Below are 27,501 nucleotides of genomic sequence, written 5' to 3' on the forward strand. Positions count from 1 at the left end.
TGTCTCCCTCTCACACCTTTTAGATCTCACACTTCACTGCTTTCATATCGGTGTGTCACAACCACCACTTTAACCGTTCCCATTACCAGAAATTACGCCTGCAGCACCTACTTCATTTCTCTGTTAGAGTTGGCATTTGCTCTGTTTTGTTTTGTTTTTGTTTTTATTGAGCGATAACAGTTTTTATATGCAATACCGAACACAAACTCAAACTGCCTTGATTTTAGGAAGAAAAAAAAAACGAGTTAGATGAGTTTTTTTAAATTGAATATTTACACTGAATGTCAAACAGGTTGTCTTACCCTGGCTAACCTTACCAACAAGTTCAGGCTCATCCAGAGACGTCTGGTTGCAGACCACAGTTCTCAGGCGCCCCCTCTAGCAGACCACTTCTATGAGACGTCGCCTCTGTCAGGAAGGAAATTACATAATATCTGGTACAACATATTTCCATTTTAGATTTTTTTTTTTTCGGTAACAGACCAGGCAACATTTCATAAATAAAACAAAGAAGTTCAGATGTCTAATCTGGGATTAGATTATGTATCTACTTAGAAGTACTGACACATATGGCTCACTTTAGCTTTGTTAGCTATAGCTTAAGCCGACATAGCTATGTAAGCTATATTGCTAACGTTACTATGTCAGTGAATGTAGCTATATTAGCTTCAGTAACATGTAGCAAATGCTAATTTAGTTATGTTAGCTACATAGGTAATATGGTTATGTAGCAACAATGACTAAGTTAGTTTTAGGTAACGTAACTTTAGCAAACAAAGCATAAGCTAACATAGCTTTGTTAGCTGTGTAGTTAACGTAACATCAGCCAATGTAGCTATGTTTGCTTAAAATCAACATCAACATGAGCTTAAGCACCGTAGCTAATACTAGTTTAGCAAAGTCAGTTACACAGACAAACATGATTAAGTTAGCTTAAAAAAGCCCAGACTATGCCAACATAGCTTTATTAGCTTTAGCTACATTAGCTATGTATCTTTTTTATTTGAATAAAATACGGGTTTGGGAGATTTGTAAAACCATACAATCTGCTGGTATGTAAACTACAGACCTTTCTTAGCCCAGTTAGCTTCAGCCTTAGCTACGTTGGAGTGTTTTCAATTGAGGACGAGCTTTGTTCCTTATCGAATGTTTTACCATCAGGTCAGGTTTTTAACTTTTGGTATCCTAACCCCTACTTTTACCCCTTACCCAAATACTAACCCCAAGTGTAATTCGATTTCTTTTTTTTTTTTTACATGTATTTCCATTTTGACAGAGACAATAGTGGTCTGCAAGAGGCAGCATCTAAAAAACTGCAGTCTGCAGCCAGACGGTCTTGAGGGCTCAGCATGCTCCTTTGTGGTCACCTATGATTAAGCTCACTAATCCTATCTACTACAGCATGGTTTATTTGCATTTAAGTGCAAATGAACTGTGCTGTATATGCATCATTCATTTTAATACAGTTTTAGAGGATTATTACTATGATAGTACTCTTTCTTTAATCCTAAACATACATCAAAATCTGGGCTACAAAAGAATGGCTTCACCAAGGGAGTATAAAGTTTTAGATTGGTCTAGAAGGGGCCCAGACCTGAATCCTGCTCAGAATGTTTTGGTTGACTCAAAGAGGGCTGTGCACAGAAAGTGCTCCCATGATCTCAAAGATTTTTTGAAAGGAAGAGGGGAGAATTTATGTAACATTAAGACAGATTTCCCTGACAGACCTCTGCCCTAAAGGACTTAACGCTGTAATATGGTCAGAACGTGCTTTAACAAAGGCTTGGTCAAGGGTGTGCATGCCTTTTTATAGTAGTTTTTAGAATCAGTAATTTTACCTCTACTCCAGTATATTTTGGTGGACGTCATGTACTTCACTCCATTTGAAAAATAACCAAGTACTGAGTAAATCAAATTATGCTGAAAGCAAGGTCAAAGCCCTGACTTGCCAGCAGTTTGGTTTTAATCAAAAATGATGACAGTCAATAGCACAAAACGACAGACAGATACCACATGAGTGCAACCATTTTTTTTTACTGTATTAGTTCCTATTTATTAAAGACTTTGGTTGATTTTGAATTATATTTTATATGTTGTAGGTTACATTAAGGCTGGAAAAAAGTCATTAATAATATATCTTGGCCTAATTTTTTTATTAGGTGTATTTATTTATAAATTCTTCTAAATTAGTTGTGCCACACCGGGTAGAGAAACTTGCTTTGCGGGCTGCAGGGTTGTATCATTCACTTGCTTTTGTATTAAGTAAATAACCAGCCACAGTTTTGAATGTTTGACTTTAAAACCAGTACCAGTTAACCCAAGTGGTATCAGTATTCTGACATCTGAATTTAACAACAAAAACCTTAAACTTACACACTGTATTTCTCTTTTTAAACAGAGACTGGGCGTATTCGAGGGTGTTTCATGTGAACTCCACTGCTACACAAGGAAACTTCACTGTCTGAGGTGAGCCAAAACAATGAAGTCAGACAGTTATAAGCAGCTACCGTCTTGATATGATTACTCCTAAACTTACCTGACTAACAGAAGAGATATAAGAAACAGTGATTTAGTATTAGCCCTTGTGTATAAACCTCTTATTTTAGAGAAATGGGGCGATGTTGGGGGCTGAATGTTTTCCATTTGAGTTTTAGAACTGCTGATAAACGGACCATAACACAGCCAAGCTAGCTGTTTGGTTTCACTTCGATAACCAAATCTAGATTCTGTAAGTCATGAGCAAGTTTTCAGAACAATGTGGGAAGTTTTGAGTAACAGCTGCCAAGGACATCAGTGTATCAATAACAAAGAGGGGCCGTTCTACAAAAACAGTTTTATTGATTTATTAACAACTGTACATTTCTTTTCAGTGCTGACAGCATTTGCTACATACTTTGGTGTGACTCAGAGGGACTGACAAATGTTGCCCCTTCTCATTTCTGTTGTGGGAAATGCTGACAGGATCAGGAGCACAGTGTACAAACCAGAATTATTCACACCCATCTAAATGTCAACATCAGAGACACTTCATTACTTCATGTGTTACCTTCCTCATGAGCAGTTACACGTCTCCATCTCACTATCACAGTTGACCAAACATGTTCCAGGAATATTGATAAGATACAAAGAGCAGAAAGAGTCCAACAGCACAGATTGGACTGTTTGAGTTTAGTCTGTAACCAAGAAATCGATGGTGCAATTCAACATCCATATTACGTCAAGTTAGCAAAAAGCACATTATCATCCAGTTTGTGCCTGCAGCACTGCTTCTGCTGCCAACTGAGTGAGGTCCAAGGGTTAGGCTAAAGATTAAACGTCCCCTATCTCTCATAATCTAACAAGGTAAAACAAACAGAGAGAGAGAGAGTTAGCACAGACAGAGATGTACACTTTAAAAACGCCTTTTTGATATAGATATGAATTAAATTTACATCCATCTCTTCTCTTCAGTTGGAGAGTCCTGCTCAGTCACATAGTGGTCCAAACCAGCTGAGGCTCTGCCAGAGTTAAAGGACTCCACATTTTCACTGTTCGGTAAGAGCACTGTGACAAAGGCCATTTTTAAAACTCCACAAAAACGTCCTACACGTAGATTTCATGCTCCTCTATTTGATTTTCTTAGAAGGTCAGCCTGTAGAACGGCTTCAAGGAAATCAAAGAGCAAAACTTGTTCAAAAGTTGAACTCTATGTTCTGCTCCCCCACTCAGAGATCATGGCACAAGACTGAGTGGGCAAAAAAAAAAAAAAAAAAACATCACAAGTACACCCAGGACATGAAAATATATATATTTTATAATATATATAAAATGTCTTTTATTTAATCCAATATGTACACTTTTCACAAGACGTCTGGGGAACATGGGTCTTAGAATAGAAGCCCTGCTTCATCCGGTTAAGCCAAAAAATTCCCAACAAAAAACAGAGCAAAAATGTTGAAGTTACAAAAAAATAAACCCTCCAAAAAAAAAAAAAAGCACAGTTATCCTTAGGCCAAGAGCTCCATTGATTCCTGCCAGGTGACTTTGCCAAGTCGGTAGTTTATGGTAGCGAGTTGTAGTCCACAGATGGTTGGTCAGAGGAAAGTGATCTCAGTAGAAGTGCTGAAGCAGAGCAGGAGCCTCGTCTGTTCAGTAGATGACCTCGTAGACTGTCGCCTTCTTGTCCCCAGATCCGGTCACGATGTATTTGTCATCCGCCGAGATGTCACAGCTCAGGACAGAGGATGACTCCTTTGACTGTGGAAGCAAATTAAAGTCTTCAATAAACCTTCCTCAAATGGAGCATTAGTTCTAGTTTATTATGTTACACTTTGATCAACCTGAGTGCTACATCCTTGGTTTACTGGGCACATGTCCACCCACTAGACAGTAATGGTAGTCAACATGCCAGGCAGTTGGTTCAAAACAACCAATGAAGAATGATTTAACTGGTGGAAATGGGGAGTTTACCACATTACAAAAATAAAACAGAGAAATTACATAATTACTCAGGGATTAAATTATATAGAGAACCATTTTTTAGAAGTAGTTACACAAATGGTAGCTCACGTTAGCTATGTCAGCCAATGTAGCTTTAGCAACACCAGTTTAAACAAAATGTAGCTAATGCTAATTTAGCTACGTTAGCTACACATGTTACATGTTTAGGTCGCAAACATGGCTATGTTAGCTTTAGCAAACGCTAAAATAACTACACTAGCTTCAGAATTAATGTTACTATTTTATAGTAGTAGCTCATTAGCTTTAGCAATGTGAGCTTTAGCAAATGTAGCTCTAGCTTATGTAGCCAACTGCTACATAAGCTACACTTCAGGTTTTTGACTTTTAACTCTTGGGTTCCTAACCCTTAACAGAAGTTTAATTAGATTTTATTTCAAAAGTTTTAGCTTGTATTTCCGTTTTGACAGAGATGGCATCTAGGATGAACAGTCTGCAGCCAGACCCAGCTCTTTGTTTAACATTTTTGATTAGCAGGGATTCCAGTCAGGTTTTTTATGCACATATTAAAAATGCTCATAAATTAGTGAATGGAAACCCTGCAACAAAGAATCCCTCTTGAAACTGATGTATGTAATTTAAAATAATTTCAAAATCCATCAGCTTATATCCTTCTTTCCATCCAAAATTCAGCCATTTAGACTCAAAAACTAAAATTGCCAATTGTAATCAAAAGTTAAAAAAAAAATCTTGACTGGACTGTTAAATGAGATCATTCAGGAAACTGCTTCAGTTTTAAATGACAGATCCTGCTTTCTTAAACCCCATTGTAGCATTAACCCTTTTCCAGTGTATTGCTAGTGTTTATGTTCTTTATAGTTACCTGGAAAATGCTGGCACCATAAGGAGTCCTCCATGCGTTCAGCAGGTTGTCCTTCCCTGTGCTCACAAACCATTTACCTGCAAACAAAGAACAGAGCAGTTAAGAAAACAATCTGTCTCATGTACAAACAAACACGCTGTCTTGTCTCTAGGCTTAAAACACAAACTCACAACACTTGTGTCTGTAATAGCCTCATCAATGACCATCAGACCTCACTGAGAGAAAAACCATCACATTAACCGTCATAAGATGCACATAATGAAGGAGACTCACACCATTTCCACCCTGGTAATTATTTTAATCAGCCTCTGATTAATTACCCCACCGACTAGTTGGCTAATGATTTAATTAGTGACAGTGAGAGCTCTGAAGCAGTGAGCATCATCTGAATGAACCCGTTCTGTGTGGCGGTGATATGAGGCTGTGCTCAGGGGGGTCTTGTGAGGGGAAATGAATACCGACAGTTCTGGTTTAAAAAAAGTGAGGCGATAGTAAAAGCTAATTTGTCAGGGCCTTAAACTTGAAACCAGCTGGTCTGCCTGACAGGCACAATGATTTAAACTGAAAAAGCAATTACTAAAGTCTCTAATGAGAAAATAACAGCTTCATTGTTAATACAGTTACAAGGCTTCACTGAGTGCTTTTTCCACTGCAGCAAGTGTCAGGAGCAAGCAGTGATGTGATATTTAAACAGAGGAAACAGTCTCGGACAAATTAACGGCAATTATACCAACATCGTGTGAGAAATAATAAATATAAAATGTTCTAAACCTGTCATTAAGGAGCTTTCTATCCAAATGTATTGAAGATTTTAGAACATCAGCAAGAGAAAATATGTATTTGTGTTTTTCATGACATGTCAATCACTAGGTAGTGCTACTATAAAAACAAGTAATTTTATTAAGTGAATTAATGGTCAGCATTGGTATGTGGTTTAAAGATTATATCTTGGAGCTTGTGAAAAGATAATGACTGAAAAGAAAAGATGCACAACATTGGAGTTTATCAGATGTCAAATATGCCAATATTTATGTATTACTTTTAGCCCATACCGATATTCTATGGCAGCCCATTTCTGCCAAATAAAAAAGAAAAATTGTGAAAGTAAGGCAATCCTTGAACATAAATTGAATTTTTTTTTAAGTCATATGAGATAAAAAGTCAAAATTATGAGATGCAAAGTTGAAATTATGAGATAAAATTGACTTTTTATCTCATAAATTTGACTTTGTATCTCGTAATTATTACCTTTTATTCTATAATTTTGACTTAGGATTCTTTTTTTTTTTTAAATTGCAGAAATGGGCTTCCATAGATATTCAGTTGTAGTTCAGACCTTAAACATCAGTCCTTAAATTTAAAAAAAAATTCTCTTCTTTAGAGTATAAGGAAGATGATGATGCAGAAAAAGACTTGAGCTGATGCAGGTCCAGCCTAAAACTCCACTAACTTATTTGTTCACATGGCCAATATTTACAGCTCATACAAGCAGATTTTTATTGCAAGAATTTTGGGACAGACATGAGAGAAAGGAGAGGCAGGAGGATTTTGGAAAAACAACGATCTCTTAATATATGTGCTCTTGGAGAGCTCTAAAAAAAACCCTGCTGCTTACTTAAGCATTTTATTATAGAGATGTCACCGTCTGTTTCCTAAAGTTGTTTGCACTGTAAAAACTGTACTTTCCTTTGACAGGTGCAGAGACTTTTCCATCTCATTCAAGCTTTAAACTTTGTGATAATTCAAGGTTTCTTTTTGTATTTGTGGGGTTTATAGTCAGATTGAAAATGAACTTGTGTATGGAAACCCCACTCCTTTTGGCAGAAGGCGGCTGTTTCAGGTTTGAATGTCAGATAACACTGCTCACCAGGGACAGACTGAAGTAGCTCAAGGTCCTGGCCAATGCTAGTATTTCAGCTTTTATTTGTTTGGAGAGGATATAATAAAAACATGTTGTTTCTATCAGGGTTTTAGCCAAAACAATAGTCTGATTCTTCACTTTTGCCTTGCTTATTTTTAAGTCTATTTTCAAGACACAATCTTGGAAATTATGAAAATAAGAAACATGTTTTTTTTTCAGATTTTAATGTAAATCTCTCTACATTTAAGACTTAGTTTGCTCTCAAGGCTTTAAGCCAAATTTGACCCTTTACTCTCTAAAGCACTTTGGTCAACCCAGGTTGTTTTAAACGTACTCTATAATGAAAGTTGACTTGAAAGCCAGTTGACCTATTGCTAAGCAAAGCCCCACATGTCACAAGCCAATTATATCTCTTTTAGCTACACAATTTACTTGGACATCCAGCTCATTGACCTCTATAAAAAATCATTACATTTTCTAAATTTTTGTGGTTTGATTGAAATTCACACCATTATAACTTTGAAAGGGGTTAAAGCATCACTGATATGAGGTATCGTGAGAGGCTAGGGAATTAGATATTTAATATATAGCCCTAAATTTCACAGAAACACGAATAAGTACAAGGTAAAGTAACATTATGTTATGAAAGTATTATAATATGGTATGTAAGTACCATGTATAACCTTACAGCTAACTATAAATTAGCTAAACACAACTAATGTAATGGCTAACTTCAGCAAACAAACAAACATCATTGCTAACTATAGTGACAGGTTGTAGTTGAAGCCCACCAAACTGTTGACTTGGATAGCGTCCCTCCCTCAGAAGGAGTCACACTTTTAAGTTTGTTAGCCTTAAAAATAAATCATGCTAGCCATCATTAACCTCAACAGATGTTGTACTGATGTGACTGTGAAAGAATAAGAGGACTAGTGATCAGTTATTATTGACCATGCTACTGTCTTCGAATAAATCTGTCAACCCTAAATTAAAAAGCCTACATGAGTCTACATCACCCCCAGATAAATATCTATTTGCTCACATATTTAAAGAGAGATCTTCTGTTACTTACCACAGTAGGCGAACTTCAGTGAGAGGACGCAGCTTTCATGCAGGTGCAGCTGATACTTGTCAGGCTTGGTGTGGTGAAGTACCTCCACGTTACTGCTCTCCATGCCCACAGCCAGCCATTCTCCAGTGGGACAGTAGCCCAGTGAGAAGATCTGCAACAGGGGTTACATTTTACTCTAAACAAGCCTGTTTTGTAATGAAGGACAGCACAAAAAAACAGTAAACTTATTCATGTGTGCTTCTCAAAGGCTTCTCTGTACCTGTGAGGTAAAGTCATGTTGCTGGAGCTGCCGTCCCTCCCTCAGATCCCAGGAGCGGACCGTGTTGTCCAGTCCTCCGGTCCACAATTTGGTCCCATCGTGAGAGATATCAATGCAGCTGGCTCCGTCTGTGTGGCCCTGGAACTGCCTACAGCACCCCAGGTAAACAAAACAGGAAGTCAGAGGATTGATGACTTCAACATACAGCTGTCCAGTACCAAAGAGAGTGGGTTGATTCTTTTACTTTGTTATGTTGTTAAAAAGCACAACCTTAGAGTTACTGCACTGACCTAACAAGGGTCTGGTTGTGAAGGTCCCACACAGCGATGTTTCCGTCAGAGCAGCAGGAGAAGCAGACCTTGGCATCAGGACTAATGGCCAGTGCGTAGCAGGCCGGAGCAGAAGACGTGAGCTCGGCCTTTATGCGGGGCGTCTGTGAGGCCAGGTCCCAGATGGTCAACGTGCTGGCCTCACCACCCACTATGAGGGTGCGGCCGTCAGGCAACAGCTTGCAGGAGCGGATGTAATTGTCCCTGTTCTGAAACGAAAAAAGCACCATCAGGATCATGATGAACTACGTAAAGAACACAATTAGAGGTTATGAACAAAGTCAATAACAATTCCATTGAGCAGGTCAAGACCATCTCAGGCAGAGTTTTCTTTGACAAGTAAAGTTTGAAGACTGCTGCTGACTCCTCTGCGTTTCAGTGAAGATGTGGGTGTCAGCTTTAACAAGAGTTGCAAGGAGTGTGTGGGGCTGCAGCTGTTGGCTGGGCTCCAGGAGAGCAGAAAGAAAGGGATCAATAAGGCCGCTGAAGCTCTTGGTCAAATTAAAACAGCACCCTGATGGCTTTATAAGACCCAACTGCACTCTGGACGCACCTTAAGGTTGCTGGAGGCTTTATGAGTTGAACGGCATGAAGCTGCAGTATCAAAATGAGAAATGGGAGGCAGTTGGGAGGAAGTAATGAGCTGGGTAATGGCAGACAGGGTCGGCCAATCAGAACATCATTACTCAGCAGGCTTTTTTTTTCTCACCAAGGATTATTTCAGTACAGCAGAGACACTTTACTGAATTATTCACATCTATGTCAGATGGGATCTGGGGGAAAGCTACGATGGGATGTGGAGTCAGGCTACATTTGATGCTCAAGATAATCTTAATGAAGGAGGAAGCTTGCAGAGACCTTGTGAAACAAGAACATTATGTCTGTTCTGGTCGGACACCTTGTTAGCACTTTGAAATATCCACCTTAATAACACAAAACTCTTGCACAAACATTTCACATATCCTTCAGCCATGACTTGCAAAAGAGAAGAACAAAGATGAGTTACCAGGCAGTCGAGCTGGGACACGGGGCTTTTGCTGCCTGGCTGGCTTATGTCCCAAATCTTGACACAACCTTTGCCACCTGTGTAGACATGGCGTGTAGGGTTGCTAATGGTGACTGCGCACACCACTTCCCCATGGCTCAGTGTGTTAATCTGGCGAGCGTGGCGTGGGATGCCCGGGCCAATCAGTGCATCTGGAGGAAAGGGCACGGGCTGCATCTGACCATCCGCACTTACGTGAAAAGAATACGCTCTGTGAAGGATGGAGACAAACAGTCAGTATAAGTGAATAACATGCTTGTTATCTGATCATGGAAAAAGACTGAATCCAAACTCACGGTTTTCCTCCAGAAATGGACGTGAGGCTGGCTGGCAGCCCAGGAGCTCTCATGTGAGGATGAGGGTCAAACCCCGCCTGGAGGAGCAGTAGAAGCAAAGAGTTAAGAAAACAACTAATAATCTTCAAAGATACATTAGAGCTAAGTTAATATTCAAATTGAAAACTATGCTTTGCTTTATCTGATAACACCCCAAGGAACTCTTGTAGGAATCATTTGCAGGAAAATCCCTTGAAAGGTGCAGATTCAGCTTCATTGCATGCAGAGAGGCTTTACACAAGGCTACAGCATCCCGCTTGCTAATGCTAATGAAAGCCTGGGAGACTTTCAAACATGGAGCTGCATTTTTTTGGAGGGGGAGGGGAGCTTTTTAAAGCCTTTAGAATGCTAACTAACTAAGATCAAAGTGAAGGAGCGCGGCAGTCTTTGTACTCTCTCATTATGTACACACAACAAGCAGCAGCCAGCCGAGCAGAAATATTCACAATGAGTTATGGAAATAGAGGATGAATACTCAAGTTTCTCAAAGTCATATTCCAGACTGACTTTACCAACTAACACCAAGGAGGAAAATTCATACTGCTGCTGGTGAGGGCTTCCGTGTCAAACTGACAGAGGTGGAAATGATACATTTACAGAAGAAAAAGCTGGTAAATTCAGTTAGGAGCCTTAATATTCATAAGCATCGAGGAGGCTGGTTTACTTACAATTGGAGAGCGACCATAGGCGGCAGCAGCTGCAGCACTCATCTGTGGTGAGATGAGACCCGGATACACCCCTGGGCTGGTCAAGGATCCGTTCATCTCATGATGACCCATCATGGCAAACGGGGTGGCATAGGAACCCGCAATGGACAGAGGGGTACGCAGAGCAGGAGCAGCTGAAACAGAGAAAGACACATTTGAATAAATCTATAAAAAAGCAGAAGAGAGACGAAATAAAAACATTTGGAAACACACAACTGTAATGCCACTGCTGAGTTCATGATAATTGAATTTACTTTCAAATGGACGGGTCTATCAGAGATAGACCACCTGAATGAGTGAAATCTCCAAATCAGCCACTTCTCGACCCTATGGTGAGATTTTTGAATACCATTTTTCCAAAGGTAAGGTAAAAGAAATCACAAAACTATGTATTTCACACTAAATAGACTTTTCAGACATTTTTGTTAGAAACTTTCAGGAATGTTCATCTTATATTTCTGGAAAATTTCATTATATTTTTTTGGGAAGTTTGGGGATTTTTTTTTCATAATAATGGAGTTTGTATAAGTTACAGTACAGTGGAATGGTCCCTAGTGGTTCCTTTTTTTTTTTTTCAGTTTTGTTATGTTGCAGCCTGAAGCAGCATAATGTGTTAAGAAATCAATTTTATTCTTATTAATCTTAATCTACACTCAGTACCCCATCATGATGAAGTGAAAACAGAATTTTAGATTTTTTTGCAAAATTATTTAAAAAGACCAAAAAAAAAAAAAAAACAAAAAACAATATTAACCTTGCAAAGCAGATGGATGCACCTGTTTCCGTGTTTCTTTCTGGCAAATCCATCTTGCAAAGCTCCCTACTGAACTGTTTGGGCCCGGTTAGAAAGTGATAGGACCAATCAGCGATGAAGGACAGTACCTTTGGGCACGGTGGAGTTGTGACGTAAGCAAGCAGCAACAAGAGGCCAGTGCCATTATGGCAGAAGACATTAGTGTGGATGCTGCTAAGGCGTCAGTTTTATCAGAACTTGACAACGTTTCTTCATTAAAAGAAGAACAAGAACAGGAGTGAGTTGTTGTCTTTTCAAAAACAAAAAAATTTTGTGCTGACATGTCTAGAGTTGCCATGGTTTGCATTATGCAGTTCTATGAGTTAGATAAGTTTATAAGTTTATTCCTCTGTAGCTGCGCATGTGCACCTAGGTAGTGGCGACAGCATCACATGTCTTGCTGCTCTGATTGGCCCGTAAAGATTTGACAGAGCGTTAATCCATTCACCCTCCGAGTTTTTTTTTCAATGGCTCTGCCCTTTCCCAAACGCTGTATATCAAAGTTTTTCCAGATGGATATGTGAAACAAATCCATTTGGCATGTCAGGTTACTGGAATATCATATTGACATATGTTTTTAGATCCTTTGCAAATAAACCTGAAATTTAACTCCGGTTCCTCCCATATCTCCCAATCTTTGCTGAGATGTTTCTACACAAAAGTACAAAAAAGTATAGCATTGACAATGTTTACATACCCAGTGCCTCCATGCCGGGTGGTTTGCCCATTGTGAGGGGCCTCAGTCCCGGGGTGGTGCTGGTTCCTGGTGTCGGGGCCTCATTTCTTGGTGTCGGTGTGTTTGACTTCAGGCTCGGTGTGGACGACTTGTCATTCTAAAACAAGAAAAACAACTTTTTAACCTCTGGTTGTGACCTTGTTTGGTATCCTCTTACTTAAGTTGTAAGTTCACTCACTCTCACTACTAGCAGTCACACACACCAACACAAAACAGCTGTCCACAGTTTTTAAAAAATGCCCCAGTGATTCAAAAATACCCCCACTGCCAGGAAAATCCAGAGTGACAATCTGAGTGGACGGCTCAAGGTAATCCAATCTAACACTGACACTTCATTACAGCCTTAGTGTGTGTTTGTGGTGTGTGTGGGGGGGCTAGGGGCATAAACCTTAGCTTAGAAGTCAAGCTCGTTAAGAGTGGCTAGACTAGCAAGGTGGAGGACCAAACGGTTTTTCTCATAATTAATCCATCTTTCTTCCTCTGCAGACGGAAGGGGGCTGGGGGTTTATCTTGGTGACACACACTAATGAGGGCAGAAAGAAGCTGGGTGTCTTGGGAGGTGGAGGGGAGTAATGTGGACTATAAATCTGTCCTAATCCTTGTTGAAGTGGTTGTAAAAGCAATGCATAAGGATTGTTTTAGCCTGGTTAGTGAAGAGTGTTTTTTTCATCGTCTGAAGCTATGACTAAAAATGTTTGTCAGGTATCTTTTTCTATGAGGAAGACTAGACTAAAGGCTTCAGCACACCGAGTATGTTTTTCCATCCCCAATTTTTTACGTTAATAAAGAAAAATGAGCTCATGTTGTGACAGTCGTGTTTGCACACTGATGCAGAAACTTTAGTGTCGTTATTTTTCCGGAACAGGTTCAATTTTTGTGTTTTTGCATCTATTGAAGTTAAATACTGTTTTGCTCAGCTAAGCTCTTCAGCCATAATTGTACCCCCTCTTGCTGCTGCTTGTTTACGTCACGACTCTGCCATGCCTGCGATTGGTCCTGTCACTTTCTTAACCAGGCCCAAATGGTTCAGACAGGAGCTTTGCAAGATGGATTCACCAGTGAAAAACTAGGAAATGGGTGCATCCATCTGCTTTGCAAGGTTACAGCAGACCTGGATTTGTTCAAGAAAATGACAACAGCTATGCTAACTGATGCAATTGCAAAATGGGTCACCAAAGACTGCAGACCATCAACATCATTGAAGACAAGGGTCTTCAAGAGAAACAGTTTACATTCACTTTGCAGCTCAAGTTATTTTGTTGGGTGTTTGTCTGCTGATTAGTTTTACAGTTTATGGATATTATTGCTCTGTAAATTAAGATTTTGTAGCTTACAAACCATTAGAACTACGCTGAGATGTTAGATAAAGTTTAAAAACTGCAGTTTACCACACCTGCACTTCTTTTGTCTAAAATCAGGCTACGAGGCTACGATGCGATCCTGAGCAGTAAAATAATCGTGTTGACATTACACATGAGGATCATTCAGACAAATATGTCATTTGAAACGAAGCTCCAGTCAGAACCTAGGGGAGAGGTGATCTTGCTTCAAACTGGGCTTAAAATCCTGTAATGTGTGGCCAGCCTAAGACTACAAGTACATTTAAAATAGCTACCAAAATGAACCCTGTAAGTAAGAGCTGCAGTATTGGATAAAATCATTGGTGGAGGGGGAAGAAGAGTAGAAACAAGAGTGGAGACAGCAGTTCCCTCACTGCGGTGTCTCTGGGTTATTTACAGCCTCGGGTGGAGGGAGAAATGACCATTTATTGGGTAAGCCATAAAGGAGATTGAGAGGTATGAGCCACAGGGTTTGATTTCCTGAGAGTGCATCCACCCTCTGCCCCTTCAAGCCCCTTCTAGCTGCCGCCTGCTAAGCCTCCTGTGTATAAGTCCTTCACACAGACACCCACTTCACTTGACAAATGCCCTTTAGTCTGTCAGCTCACCCTTCGCCCCCTCCACTGTAACCTCCTTATTTCATCCCCCCTCTAACCTAGCTGTCACAAACACTCACATGGGCGTGGTCCTTTGCTTTGGAGGATGGCGTGCTGCCCGATGATGCGACAGAGGCGGGGCTATTAGGGGCAGCGTCCTTCTTCAGGACTCGAGATTTGTCCAGGCCATTCTCTGGAGGAGAGTGAGCGGGGCTGACTCGAGGGGTGGCCGGATCCTGTGGAGTTAAACGAGACAGACAGAGAGCGAGGCTGAGCAAACAGAGCGGAGGAAAGCCACTGGCATGTACATGTAGGTCAAACAAACCAGGGCCTCATGTGCAAACACTGATAAATATACTCATGCGTGCTCTTACTCTCCCTCACACATACACACACATTTCATTCACCTGTCACTCCCTTTTCTCTTTGTGTTCTTTGTCTTACGTTCTGCATGAATGGCGAAAGAAATACAGCAAGTCAGCACACACTCATGGCACACACAAACCCACAACCAATATTATGACAGACTTTTTGGCAGCACTGTGAAAGGTGTTGAGGCTCCAACAGACAAACGACAAAAGAGCGCTGTGTTTAGTTTCTGTGCGGCGTTCACACTGAGGAATGTGGCTGAGCAGCTCAGTTCAAACACTCTTACCTCATTGGAAACGTCCACAACCAAGTCGTCACTCTTGTCTCCGTCACTGTCCTGAAAAGGAGTGACAGACTTAGTCACTGGGAGAGAACTAACAGCGCTAGAGAACAGGGGCATAAACAACTCAAGCCTTTTTTAAACTTCTGGATCACAATAAAAAGTCAGGCCAAATTTAAACTTTTAGAGAGGCATTTGCATTTTGTAGAAAATCATGTATTTGTAGGGATATAAGTCAGGTTATGCTTTATTCTTGTTATTTAATTCCCAGAGAAATTGCCCTTATTACTTTAGGGCTGAAATACTAACTTAGCTTTAATTGGAAAAACTGTACGTGTACCAGTTGAACCAAGTTTATTTTAACTACTTGAAGAGCCAAATTACTCCTTCCATGTCAGGACACTTCCTTGGAAATTATTCTGAAAATACTGGCCTACGAAATAAAGCATTTCCAAAGCCATGGTGATGAAAAACTGTTATAAACAGCCTGTTAATAAGTCAACAGCTTGGTTGGCTCATAAAATCAAAGTTGTTCTCAAGGGTAACTGTTTTTAAGAGGGGCTTATTAAAGTCAACACCCATGGATTAAATAAAACCAAAAACCAGTTTAGATGCAGGCGTAAAGCTCAAGTAGAAGAGCTGCTTTCCCATCAGTATGAAGCAAAGAAAAACACTCACATATCTGCTCATGCTGTCTTTGTCGTCCACTTTTCGTTTCTTAGAGTCCAGACCGTAATCTGAAGAGCCACGGTGCTTCTCGCTCGCTGCCCGCAGGCTGTCAGAAGGCGACACAGAGTTATTCTGCCAACGACAACAACATACAACATCAGTCTCTTCTTCCCTCTGTGCTTCTCTCAAAACATCCTGAAAACACCTTCATTTAGAGATGCACGATATTGGAATATTTGCAGATATCCAGTATGCAGTTATTTACAAATTAACTTTAGCCAATACTGATATTTAAATGTAGTTCAGACCTAAAACTTAATTCCTGAAAATACGGAACTTCAAGTTTGAGGATGAACAAGTTCACAAATTTCAGTCCTTAAAAACTGGAAGTTAATTACATATAAAGTCAATGTAAAGAAACTTTCTTTGCTTCATTTGCATGAGCAGAAAATCTGGACTCAAGCAAATCACTTGCACGGCAATAGCCAATTGGCATGGAGATCCTTCGGTGACATGTTGTACAGTTTCACCAGTTCATTCGACTGGAAAATCGAGGAGAAACTTGTGCACTCTGTCTGTGGCTACCTTGAGCTATACGACACAACATGCCTGCTCTACTGGCACAGGAATTAAAAGGAGCTCACTTAGATGGTAGTGAATGAGGAGGTTGGTTTAGTTGTGAAAATGTGTCTTTCACATGATTACAGCCATCTACTACCAAGTTAGCACTGCAATCCACTCAATGTAGTCACGCTCAGCCATGTTTGTTGACAACTGCCTAAAATGCTGGATGTGGGAGAAGGATGCGTCTATTGGGCACTCATGTTCATGCAATTTGACATGTGGGTGGAGTAGGTTATTTGTGCAAATTTTTGATAAGTTAAGTGGATAAACTCCCTATATTTGCGAGTTCAGATACATGGGAATAGACAATCATTTGTGTCTGGTGTGAACACAACATGAGAATGACATGACACGTCATAATCGTGGCATTACAGCCGTAATTCTTATGAAGGAGGCTTTATGAATGTTTATGAATATTGTCAGCAAGTGTAATTCAGTTATGTCATCTTTACTGCAAAGTTGACCTTGTTTGATCCCTTTTTGCTTCTTTGTACAGTGAGGTAAAGCTGAAGCCAGCTGTCTTAGCCTAGCATGAAGACTGGAAACAATCGGGCAGAGTGGGGTAAGATCCTGTTTTTACTTATGTGGCTCTCCAGGAAGGGAAAAAAGCTGCAGGGCAACCAAAGTGGAAGGTAAACTGAAAACTTCCACTCTTGATTTGGGATTTCCAGTGGTATAGTGGTGTGGGTAGCAGTAGGTAGGCTCTTAATTATCACATTAAAGTTGACAGCATTCCTAAACGTTCATAAAGCCTCCTTCATGTGAATGACAGGTGTCATGTCATGGTCATGAGTTTCACGTCAGTCTTATGCATACCCCTTCAAATAAAGTGTAAGTAAAAAGGACTAGCTGGTGTAGGTCTGTTGGTCCAAAACTACACTAACTTTTACAGCTGATACAGGAGGATCTCTATAGCTGAAATATCAGTATTAACAGGGTGTATAAATCTGGCATTAAATTTGATACTTTAAGACATTTTTCAAGACCCTCGCCATACATTTTAGGCCTCTACTGCATCTTGATTTTCTAACCTATTACATTAAAAACAGTTAAGAATCTGTTCTGTGCAGAGTGAGACAAAAGTGTGACAACAACAAAAAAGAACGTGCCAGTATGTCATATTCTAGTATATAAATTTGGTTTATTTTATATAAATTCGGAGTATTTTGAGATTGGACTGAAAAATAAATCCTGATATCATAAGAAATCTGAATTTAAGGTTTTATTTTATTACCTAAGTGGCCTAAAAGTAGTTGCATCACAATCTAGAAGTACTTATTTACAAGTTTTGTTAGAGCTAAAAAGTAGAACAGCCTACATTTAGGTGTAAATAAAAAAATAGCTACAAATGCCCTTTTCAGGACACTTAAAATACTCTATTTTTTATTTTTTCTGATGCAAAGAATTAAGCGTTAATGATCACTTTACTGCTGCAGCTTAACTTTATTGAGTTATATTAATTTCAGTATTATATTTCCATAAGTCTATGTGGACTGTAACATCTTTAATAGAAAAATGAAAAACAACAAAATATAAGGCCTTATATACTTGCATTTAAGACTTTTTAGGCTACATTGACTTATCAACTTTTAATACTTTTTAAGACTGCGTAGGCATCCTGTGTAAATATCAGCAGAATTTTTCATATCTGCCAATACAGATAATGTACTTTTTCAGCTAATATCTTCCAATAATGATAGACCAATAATAATGTGCATCCCTGCAGTCAATGCCCATCTAATCGGCTTCAAACAAGAATATACTTGAGCTTTATGGTCATCACTATGGATTGCACCACATAGATCTGGAAAAAATTAGACTGATGAACAGAAACTGGTTTATGATGCAAGATTCAAGTGATTTCAAACTAAAAATCAGCACTTCAAAGCCATGGCATGCCCTGTTGAGTGACTGTTCTGGTACTTAGATGCAGCATTTTACCCTCAAAAACTTGAAACTACAAAAACGGTGCACTGAAGTCCAGCCATTGCTTCTGGCTTTGCTGGAGCTGTGACAATATTGACTGTAAAGCTAAACGCACAATGCTCCTGGACTGATATGGGATAGAAGGTGCAGGAGAGGATTCTGGGATGGCTTAGCAGCCACAGCTGCCAGGGCAATGGAGCAAGGAGGAAACAGATGAGGCAGCTGAGCAAACCCACAAACACACAAAACATCGCTTGAAGACAAAAGCATTAACTCGCAAGCTAGGTGATGCTAAAGGCAGGTTGAGCTGAGGTGAAAATGTGAGGAAGAAGAAGAGTGCTTCATGGGAAATTTGGTGCATATGTGTATGTAAAAACAATCACACAACCTGTAAGTCAATCCTCTGTCTGAGCCTCACAGTGACCTGGTCAGAGACATGCTTGAAGCACCTCAAACTATTCAAACCAAACAGCTCACATTCTTTCCTGCACTTTGCCTCTTTGCTGCATGGAAGTATATTAAATTAAAAGAAAGGGATGAAGGTCTCTCTGTGAAACTACAAAAAAAGACTTCAAGGGCAGACTAAGAGCGTGTGAGGGCTGTAGCAGATCAGTGACAAAACAGCAGAGAATGACAGCAGAGTTCATGAAAATCAACCAGAATTAAAAAAAAAAAAAAGAAGAAAGAAAGAGGCCATTGAAAGAACCTGGATCAGAGTGCAATGTGAAGACACAAAGAGGGTGTTGCCAGCAGAGAAAAGAGCCATGAAAGAGGCAGAGTGAGAAAACGAGAAAAAAAGAGGAAGAAAGACAAGAGAGCAAAACAGGAAAGGAACTTGGCAAGCCATGAGAGCGTAGCAGTGTGGCAATGAGTTCTCCCCACTAGTGGGAATGCCCGGACAGGCTGGCACTCTCTCAGAAGCTGCAAACGGGGTTTTTGTAGTCTGGGCACTGGTGTGGAGGGGTAGCATTGCCAAACAGGCCGACAGGCAAGGAAGGAGGAGGAAGGGAGGGGGGAGTGAAGCAAGCAAACCCTGAGGCTGGGCCACACTGTTAGGCAGCTCAACAAATCCCTGCCTTCAGAAAGAGGAAGATTTGGTGAATGAGGGAAGAGATTTCTGGCTGCGAATGAGGGGAAGAGACAGAGGAGTGGTAGAGAGAAGTGAGAAGTTGAAAACTATGTGAAAGGGTTTTAAAAGGGAGTGGAAATTAACAGTGAAAACAAGACTGTGTTCAGGCAGTTGCTTTTGCAATTTCCACCTTCCTCCATCTTAAGTTAAAATCTGGAAGATCTGTTAAGCTACTGCTGAAAGCCACAAAGAGCTGCTTTGGTGTGAGGATGCTGCCTGCTTGACTGACAGAATCTCTTCCAGCCTGTCTGTGTCTGAGCCTGTGACCTTTAAAGGACTGCTTAGACTCAATAACCCTGCACTTGCCTCCAACTCTGGTATCAGATGACCAGAGACAACGGGACAGGACGTGTGAGTGTGTGTGCATCAGAAAGGAGATCAGGTAAGGTAGCACTGGCAGCCGCTCGTCACCATACGAGACGGGGGAAGAGTTTGGGTTCCCTTCAGACATGAGTGGGCCCATTCAGGATGGCCAGTCAATGGGAACTCAATCTGGCTGAGCAGATCTAGCAGGTCGTCACGCTCCAGCTCACTGAGAGCTTTAAGCCAGTCCAATAAACAAGGACTTTAACATGAGAAGGAGGAGAGAGAGAGAGAGAGACTGAGGGGGGATGCTGGAAACAAGCAAATGAGTGAGATAAGAAGAAGAAAGGAGGCAGAAAATAAAGATGTTTGGTAAAGAAGAAAAGAATGCTGGATAAAAGAAGATGAAAAGTAGTCAGGTATTGGACACATGCAACAGTGAATCCTTTAAAGTGGCGAGGGAAGAAGAGAAGGAGAGTCAAAGTCGCTTTTAATTGTGCTGAAATTAAAGGAGCTGGCTGACTGCTAATCCTCACCCAGTGATTGGAGTCATTTTCCACCTGGATTAGATGGCACTGGCTTATTTGGCCAGACTTCATTATTTGATTTCAGTCTACCTCCCGAGTACAAAAATGTGTGTGTTCTTACAGAGAGAGCATGAATTTCTATTGAACAGGGAGCTTAAGTCTATGTAAAGTACACCTAATCACCAAACACAGTGAGCCAGAGACCAAAGTCAAGACACACACAGGAGAGGAAAGTCAACGTACCGTGCTCGACTCGCGTTCTTTCAGAGGAATGGCCAGAGGCGAGTGAAAAGATGAGGGGCCAGGAGAGAGGAAAGCAAAACACAAATTAGTATGGGTGTCACCAGGAGTCAAAAAAAGGAATAAAACAGTAATGACATTGTTTTTTTTAGCTTGAAAATTACTCACGTATGCAAATCAGCATTAATAGGTTTGGTACCCTTTTATAATGCTGCCCCTTTTAAACAAGGTTTATTCATGCTTCACTAGTCTTTTACTCCATAAATAACCAGCTATTTAAGACAACAGAGTTTTTAGGTTGCCAGGATATAAATCTCCTAGCTTGAGTTCGTCCTTAACAAGTAGCACACTGTGTTGTTTTCTTCAGATCTTAAGTGTTAGGTAAACTCATATATTTGAACTCTGAGTTTTAGTTTATGGGCCTTTTACATGATAATGTTGTGCTCTGTTATCAGTCTTTGTTTTCAAAAAGTTCCATGTGCAGACAGAGACGTTTTGAAATTAATCTCTATGCACAGGAGACTGCAGGAAACACCGAAAACAGTGTAGTATACATGCCAGGCCAGTAGTTTGCAGTGTGATTTTGCACTGAACCAAAATACCCTTTCTTCCTTGGAGCAGAACCCTACACGGGCATGTCAATTGACTGCAAACATAGTGCACATGTGCATTTGCTTTTTGGCATTTTCATGATAACAGAGATGGTTTTTTTTAAGAATTTAGTGTGTGAATAAGATTATTTTTGAAAACAGAGGAAGAAAACCTTTAAATCCTCCTGGTCTACATGTTGACTAGTCTTAAATACATCTCATTTATTAAAGAAACCCCTTTAATCAGTGACTTCTTATTTCCAGAACTTTAAACCCCTCTTTCAGCTTATTATGAAGTAATAAAACTCTTGACTGATGTTTAATTATAAGACCAATCTGAGGGTTTATCGCCCACAACTAATTAATTAATCTATTAGATATATCATTGCGCTTAGCAGTAAACTAGACAGTGTTTTAAAGCCCAAAAGTCGATACTTGTCTATTTTTAATGACTTATAAATTATATATAACGCATTAGTAAAGGGTTAATGGGAAGTTATAAAAGCCTTGGGTACATTCTACAAACACCTGCTGGCTTGTTTCTATGATGCCTGCACTGTGCTGGTAGAACCAGTTCTAGGAGGAACACTCTCCCATCAGCACTAATTGCTGCAGGCAGTGTGTGTGTGTGGCAGGTTATGCTCCTCACCTCTGTGCTCCAGGTCGTGGTGGTTCTTCTCGTCTTTTACAGGAAGGTGGGCCTGGCTGCCAAGAGCACCCAGAGCCAGCAGGCCAGAGCCGGCTCCCGTCACAGGGGGGATGCCAGGCGGCTGCAGGCCTGATGGGTGGGGGGGCAGCTGGACAGGGGGGCCGTGGGCTGCGTGAGAGAGGTGCTGAGCCTGGAGCTGCTGCTGCTGTAAACAAACGCACAGAGACAAGACAGAGGACAAGTGGGTCGGCTGGGAAGTGAATCCATGGATGACCACACTCCACTCATGCATTAGAGCGGGCTTTGACCACATTTAGTTCAAGGCCAAACCGTTTATGCAGAATAGACTGACAGAGAGCGCCAACATGCTGGTCCAGCTCATTCAGCAGCTGAGGGGAAAAACAGATTCTGTACACCACTCGAGCTGTACAGTACCAGTATCATCTGGATGAATGTGTTAGGCAGCACAACAAATTCATTTTCAAACATTTCTGTATAATTTAGGCTTTATTGCGCAGTTCAGAGTCATTAGCATCTGTCTGCCTGTGCAGTATTACAATAAAAGAGGCTGAGCTGCATCAGAAAGCAATAATAAATCCACTTTCCTAATGACTGAACACATTCTAACTTTTACTTACTGCACACTTATGAATTAGTACATTTTTTTAAAGATGTGCAACCATGCTAAAATGATTGCTGTGACTAACAGATGGTTGTATCAATAAACTTCATGAATTGATTAATTCAGTAATGGTTTAGTTTGATAAATACCAGAGGATTAGGGTAATTTCTTGTCTGTTCTTAAAAAGCCCAACTAACGTTGCTAAATTTCTGTGCAGCAATAAAGCAAATAAAAATATGATCAAATCTCAGTTAAAACTGAGGAATAAAAGCAGTAAATCATAAATTCTGAAGAGATGGAAACACCCAGTCATTGATGTTATTCTTGATCAATGATAAAATAAATGTCAAAACTTCTGTGGATTCTTTATAAAAATTTTTGAAGGTTTGTTATGCGGACGAGCTTCAGTAATTTGTGTGAGAGGATTCTGGGTTTATACTAAGGCTGCAATAATAAACAGATTTAATTGTTAATCAATAATTGAAAGTGCTGGCAACAAATTTCTTCATTGATTTGCAGTGTCATGTGATTATGGCGGTATTCACCACAGAGCTCAGACAGTTGATACATTTGACCTTCACTTGGCCTTAACTTCAATGGTAATTATTTTTATCATTAACAGAAATATGAGGAGAAATGTTAACCAATAACCATTTCTCATCCAGAGATGAAACACTGGTGACCTTAAAATAGATCTTTTTTCGTAAAATCACTTATGAAACTCAAGTTCTGTTTTCTGTTGTGCTAGGTTAGATGCTGTAGTAATGGGCTATCAGACATTCAAAATCCATGATAATTCCCTCACTGTGTGTCTTACATGTCCACTAAAGTTCAAGTAGGAGAGAGAAGAGATGTGCTGAAGGCAATTGTCTGTGTGTCAGTAAATGATTGCCAATGTGACAACAAGTAATAATGAGCTGATAACTTGGTCAAGCAACAACTGGAAAAGCTCTGTGAAGTATAATATCAATCAGCTTTGAAGGCCTAGGCTTACTAAAGATAAAAACAGTGGTTCTCAACGAGCCTGGAGTCAGGATCCACTACATTGTTGACCAACCATAGCCCAAATTTTTGACTTTTTCAAACATACCAAAATGTTTTAAATGAAAAATATGGGGGTTTGGACTTTTTAAAAAAAAAACATGGCAAAACAAGAGATGGAGACATTTCCTTCAAAATAAAGCATATTATTCACTTTTTGCCACATATTTTCTTTAAGGAATACATTCGCAATCCGCTGATAAAGGGGTTGCAACCTTTAAGGTCCTGACCCATCTGAACCAGGGATGTAAAAAAGCTGCTTTATTGGTCAAATCTGTCACTTTTCTATGATCAAATGTCTGCCAGAGGTAATAGTAAAAGCATAGGTAGACATCAACAGTATCTCACTATAACTCAAAGTTCTTCATTCATAGCCTGAGTTGGCTGTTGTGATCAGTTTGATCTGAAAGAGTCTATATATGTGAAAGAGGAGGGAGGTAAGGCAAACATATCTAACAGCCTGTAAAACACAGAATCAGGACATTTTGAAATGTCTCTATTTTGCTTTTAAAACTGTTATTGTTTCATTTTGGATTTTTGTACTGTCCAAAACTGTGCATCAGACTTCCTGTGTAGATACAGATCTGCTTTTACTTTGAAAGAAAACGAAGAACTTCATGTAAATAACAGATTATAAAAGAAAAAAGAGCTTGTAATGGATTGAAGAAAAAAGAATCTGTAAAAATGTCAGTTTTTGATAACACAAGGTGCAGATGACTTTTAACTTGTCCACTAAGCTGTCTGAGATAAATAAGACATCAAGGAGCAGTGGTGGATTTATTTGACATCACTGTGGCTGCAGGGAGAAGCTGGAGTGGCTTCACCAAAGTGTGCTGGGACAATAAAGCAGGGGTAGACTGATTATCAGCGTGACCGATTATTGTGGCTGATATTTGGCATTTTGCCAGTATTTGCATTTTATTTTACATATTTAATCGATAAAGTTAATTAATCAAAAGGTACACTACTTTGGTTCCACTGAAAAGGGTATCTTCCCCTCTGGCTTTATTTACACTCTCTGTGTTTCACTAAATGTTCTGTATACAACACAATCTGATTGGCTAGATCTCACGAGTATCAGCCAATTAATACTTAATCCTGTGTGCCACTTATACAGTGAGTGTATGACATCATACACTCATCTCCTGTTTCCACTGTGCTGCTCTGTGCTGTTTCTCATGCTGATAGAGATAGGGCTATATTGTTTATTTTCCTTCTTTTCTTTTTGATCATGCAATTTTACTTCTGCCACATTAAGTACATTGTGCACATCATGATAAATGGGTTTCGGTTCCAAATACCGGTTACTGATCTGATGAGCCACTAATAATCGGCATTGATATCTGCCCTGAAAAAAAAAAAATAACATCAACCCTGACAATAAACCATTGGATTAATCTTAATTTAAAAAAAAAAAAAAAAAAAACATGTACTAATTATGGAAATCCTTACATTGTGTTAATGATGGCAGTCCTAATATATTTATATTCTTTGTGTCATTCCATTGCCTTTTAAAGTTTTTTTTTTTTTTCGTAGCAAAATTCATCCATGATAAATAAATGAATAATATAATTTAATCTCATCAGCTCTGGGGTGTCTGTGTTTTGTATCTGTAATAAATCTGCAGCCCTAGTTAATACCAGATATTCTGTACTCCTTTTACAGTATTTGTGCTTTAATCCAGCTCTCCAGTAGCTGTTTATCTTCACTTACTCATAATACGAGACCTTCATGGGACAGATATGTTTGACTGAACAGAATATGTCAGAGATGATACCAGGAGTTTTTGTTCCTCCAAACCTCTGTGCTTCAATCATCACTGGGACAGTTAAAAAAATCAATAGGTCTACACTCCAAAACCTCAAAACCTTTCAACACTCTGGAAAACCAAGCAAGCACGCCCACTCCTCTAGCAGAATGCAGTTAAGCACAGACACAACAGAGAACATACACACACAGCTCCCAAGAGGCCATGGATGTGTGTGAGAGAGGCAGCCAGAGAGGAGAGAGTAGATAGACAGGAGTTAAATAGCCACTCAGGCAAGAGGGAAGCAAGTGCTTTAAAACAAGGTTAAATAACACTTAGCACATCCATCAACTGCCTCTCTAAAACTGAAAAAAAACATGATTGCTATTCTGCTTGCTAGATAGAACTTCAATAAGCTCATCCATACATTCATTACAAGAGCTAGACGAGGGTATATCTAGTGGCTTACCACATTTAAAGGTTTATTTAGCAGCTGGCCATTATTCAGTCAGCTCATTATGTGGAGCTGGACCTGAAATCGTACAATGGATAGAAGCGACTGAGGAGCAGCATTGTTAATCGATATTGTACTGGTGTGCCGAGCCGCCTATTTGTTGTGAAAAAAGGAAAAGCGAGCAGAAAGAGAGGAAAGGGGCAGCCAGAGAAGAAAAAGAAGGGAGAGGCAGAATCAGACAATAACAAGAGAACGACAGAGAGAGGGATGGAGGCAGGGACGTCCCTATTGAGTGTGCCTAATGAGGAAAAGCGTGCAGGGATCATTATCAAGAAGCCTCATTAATGAGCTATGGCTGAGAAGAGGAGCGAGGAGAGACGAAGGGAGGGAGAGAAAGAGGGAGAAATTCAGAAAATAAATTGCTTCCAATTCAATATTCATGGATAAAGAGCTGGCTTCCTTTCACACTTATCTTTTTTCATTATGTGTAAATGCCGCTGCAGCTCAGGCAACTTCCACAGGAAACAGGCAATTAAAGTTAACTAGGCGAAGCTGGCTCCCTGCAGAACAGTACTGTCAGGTGGAACACGCATCAACAGCACCGGCACAAACCAGCTGGCAGACCAGCTTAATAAGTCTGGCAGTCATCACCACATTACCTACTTATCCTGCGCTTTACAACAGCTTCTGTGGCTCATCTTAGTTCCTTCAGTTGTTGCGACAAAGATTAGACTGCTTTTGACACTAAAAATACATCTGATTGATTTCAGTATTGGAATAAGATTGAGACATGGGAAACCTGGCTGAGATTAGAAGACACACCGGAGAAGAAAGTGCACACACCAACTCAAGTCATGCTTTTATCTCCAAGAAGCATTGTTACTGCTACCAAATACATACATTCAAGTGCTAGCAAGCAATCCAGAACACTGAAATAAACAAGATTGTTTCTGTCTGGAAGACTCTATGAAAACTGACCATGAAGGCTGGGTAGACACTATGAGGGGGCTGCTGCTGCTGGGTCAAATGAGAGAGGGAGAGGAGATTCAGCCACAGACAGAGAGAAAAAGAAGAGGAGAATTTAAAATAAACATTATGACCACAGCCTAGATAGCTACATTATCGGTTCATCTACTTATTCTTGTTTAATTCCTTGCCCTCTGAGCCTTATGCCTATGCTATTTTTTTAACCATTGGGTCTCACCTGGACTTTTTGTCTTAAAAAACTTGTAAAACATCAACCCTTTGATGCACAGTCAAGAATATGTTTGCTGCAGTAATGTCACGGGAATTTTACAAAACGTTATGGGACAATAAAGGCAAAAAATAAATAAATAAATAAACGGAAATCAAGACTCAAAGATTTTCATGTATTGCACACAGTTAACAGCCACTCTGTCTCTGTCTCTCCATTATGAGTCATTCAGGCTCTCTCCTTCAGTTTCAATGTGTTTGCACATGCTCTGTTCTGCACACATGATGACAAAACAGCCTGCCATTGGTTGTCACAGTCTGTCACAATACATTGTGGAAAATTGCTATAGTGGCTAACACTAAAGCTATTAGCAGGGACAACAGAAAAAAATGGAACATAAAATGGTTAAAAAGATGTTCAATATCTAAATTACCGGTGTGGATTTAATCTTTCAAGACCCTGGAAAGTCACCAAAGTTACAGGCTTGCTAGAAAACCTTCTGTAAGATCTACAAAAGCATGAATAATGTTTTTAGAACAGCACAGGGGAGGGCTTTGAGAGGGAAAAAAAGGGAAAGGGCTATGATTTATGCTTCAAAAGTTACTTAACTTTGAATAACGTATCTCTTCTTGTATTTACGACAACACTGGGCTCAGTGGGTAAAAGTTGAGAGATCTATTAAACTTTCATTAGTCCAGAGTGGCATTCTCATGATGGCACTTTGACTTTACGAATGCAATGAA

At 39.9% G+C, this 27,501-nt stretch overlaps 1 protein-coding gene across 5 annotated transcripts in view; it reads right to left on the reverse strand.

Moving 5' to 3' along the window:
• Window positions 1–2,821: 2,821 nt before the first annotated feature.
• LOC121507822 (transducin-like enhancer protein 3-B) overlaps window positions 2,822–27,501 on the reverse strand; it is a 50,261-nt gene continuing 25,581 nt past the window's right edge. For 2 of the 5 annotated variants that reach the window (XM_041784196.1, XM_041784187.1), the window contains exons 8-21: window positions 21,700–21,904; window positions 20,464–20,480; window positions 15,721–15,843; window positions 15,049–15,099; window positions 14,474–14,629; window positions 12,419–12,554; window positions 10,890–11,062; window positions 10,183–10,259; window positions 9,848–10,097; window positions 8,803–9,050; window positions 8,513–8,660; window positions 8,254–8,404; window positions 5,321–5,397; window positions 2,822–4,236 (exon numbers count right to left, since the gene is read on the reverse strand). In XM_041784196.1, coding sequence (XP_041640130.1) covers window positions 4,129–4,236; window positions 5,321–5,397; window positions 8,254–8,404; window positions 8,513–8,660; window positions 8,803–9,050; window positions 9,848–10,097; window positions 10,183–10,259; window positions 10,890–11,062; window positions 12,419–12,554; window positions 14,474–14,629; window positions 15,049–15,099; window positions 15,721–15,843; window positions 20,464–20,480; window positions 21,700–21,904 — 1,920 coding nt within the window. In that variant the 3' untranslated portion in view covers window positions 2,822–4,128. Of the gene's footprint in view, window positions 4,237–5,320; window positions 5,398–8,253; window positions 8,405–8,512; window positions 8,661–8,802; window positions 9,051–9,847; window positions 10,098–10,182; window positions 10,260–10,889; window positions 11,063–12,418; window positions 12,555–14,473; window positions 14,630–15,048; window positions 15,100–15,720; window positions 15,844–20,463; window positions 20,523–21,699; window positions 21,905–27,501 lie in introns of all 5 variants that reach the window. The other 3 variants (XM_041784180.1, XM_041784164.1, XM_041784171.1) reach the window with 2 other exon arrangements.

This window comes from Cheilinus undulatus, linkage group 1 (assembly GCF_018320785.1).
Source record: "Cheilinus undulatus linkage group 1, ASM1832078v1, whole genome shotgun sequence".
NCBI lineage: Eukaryota > Metazoa > Chordata > Actinopteri > Labriformes > Labridae > Cheilinus > Cheilinus undulatus.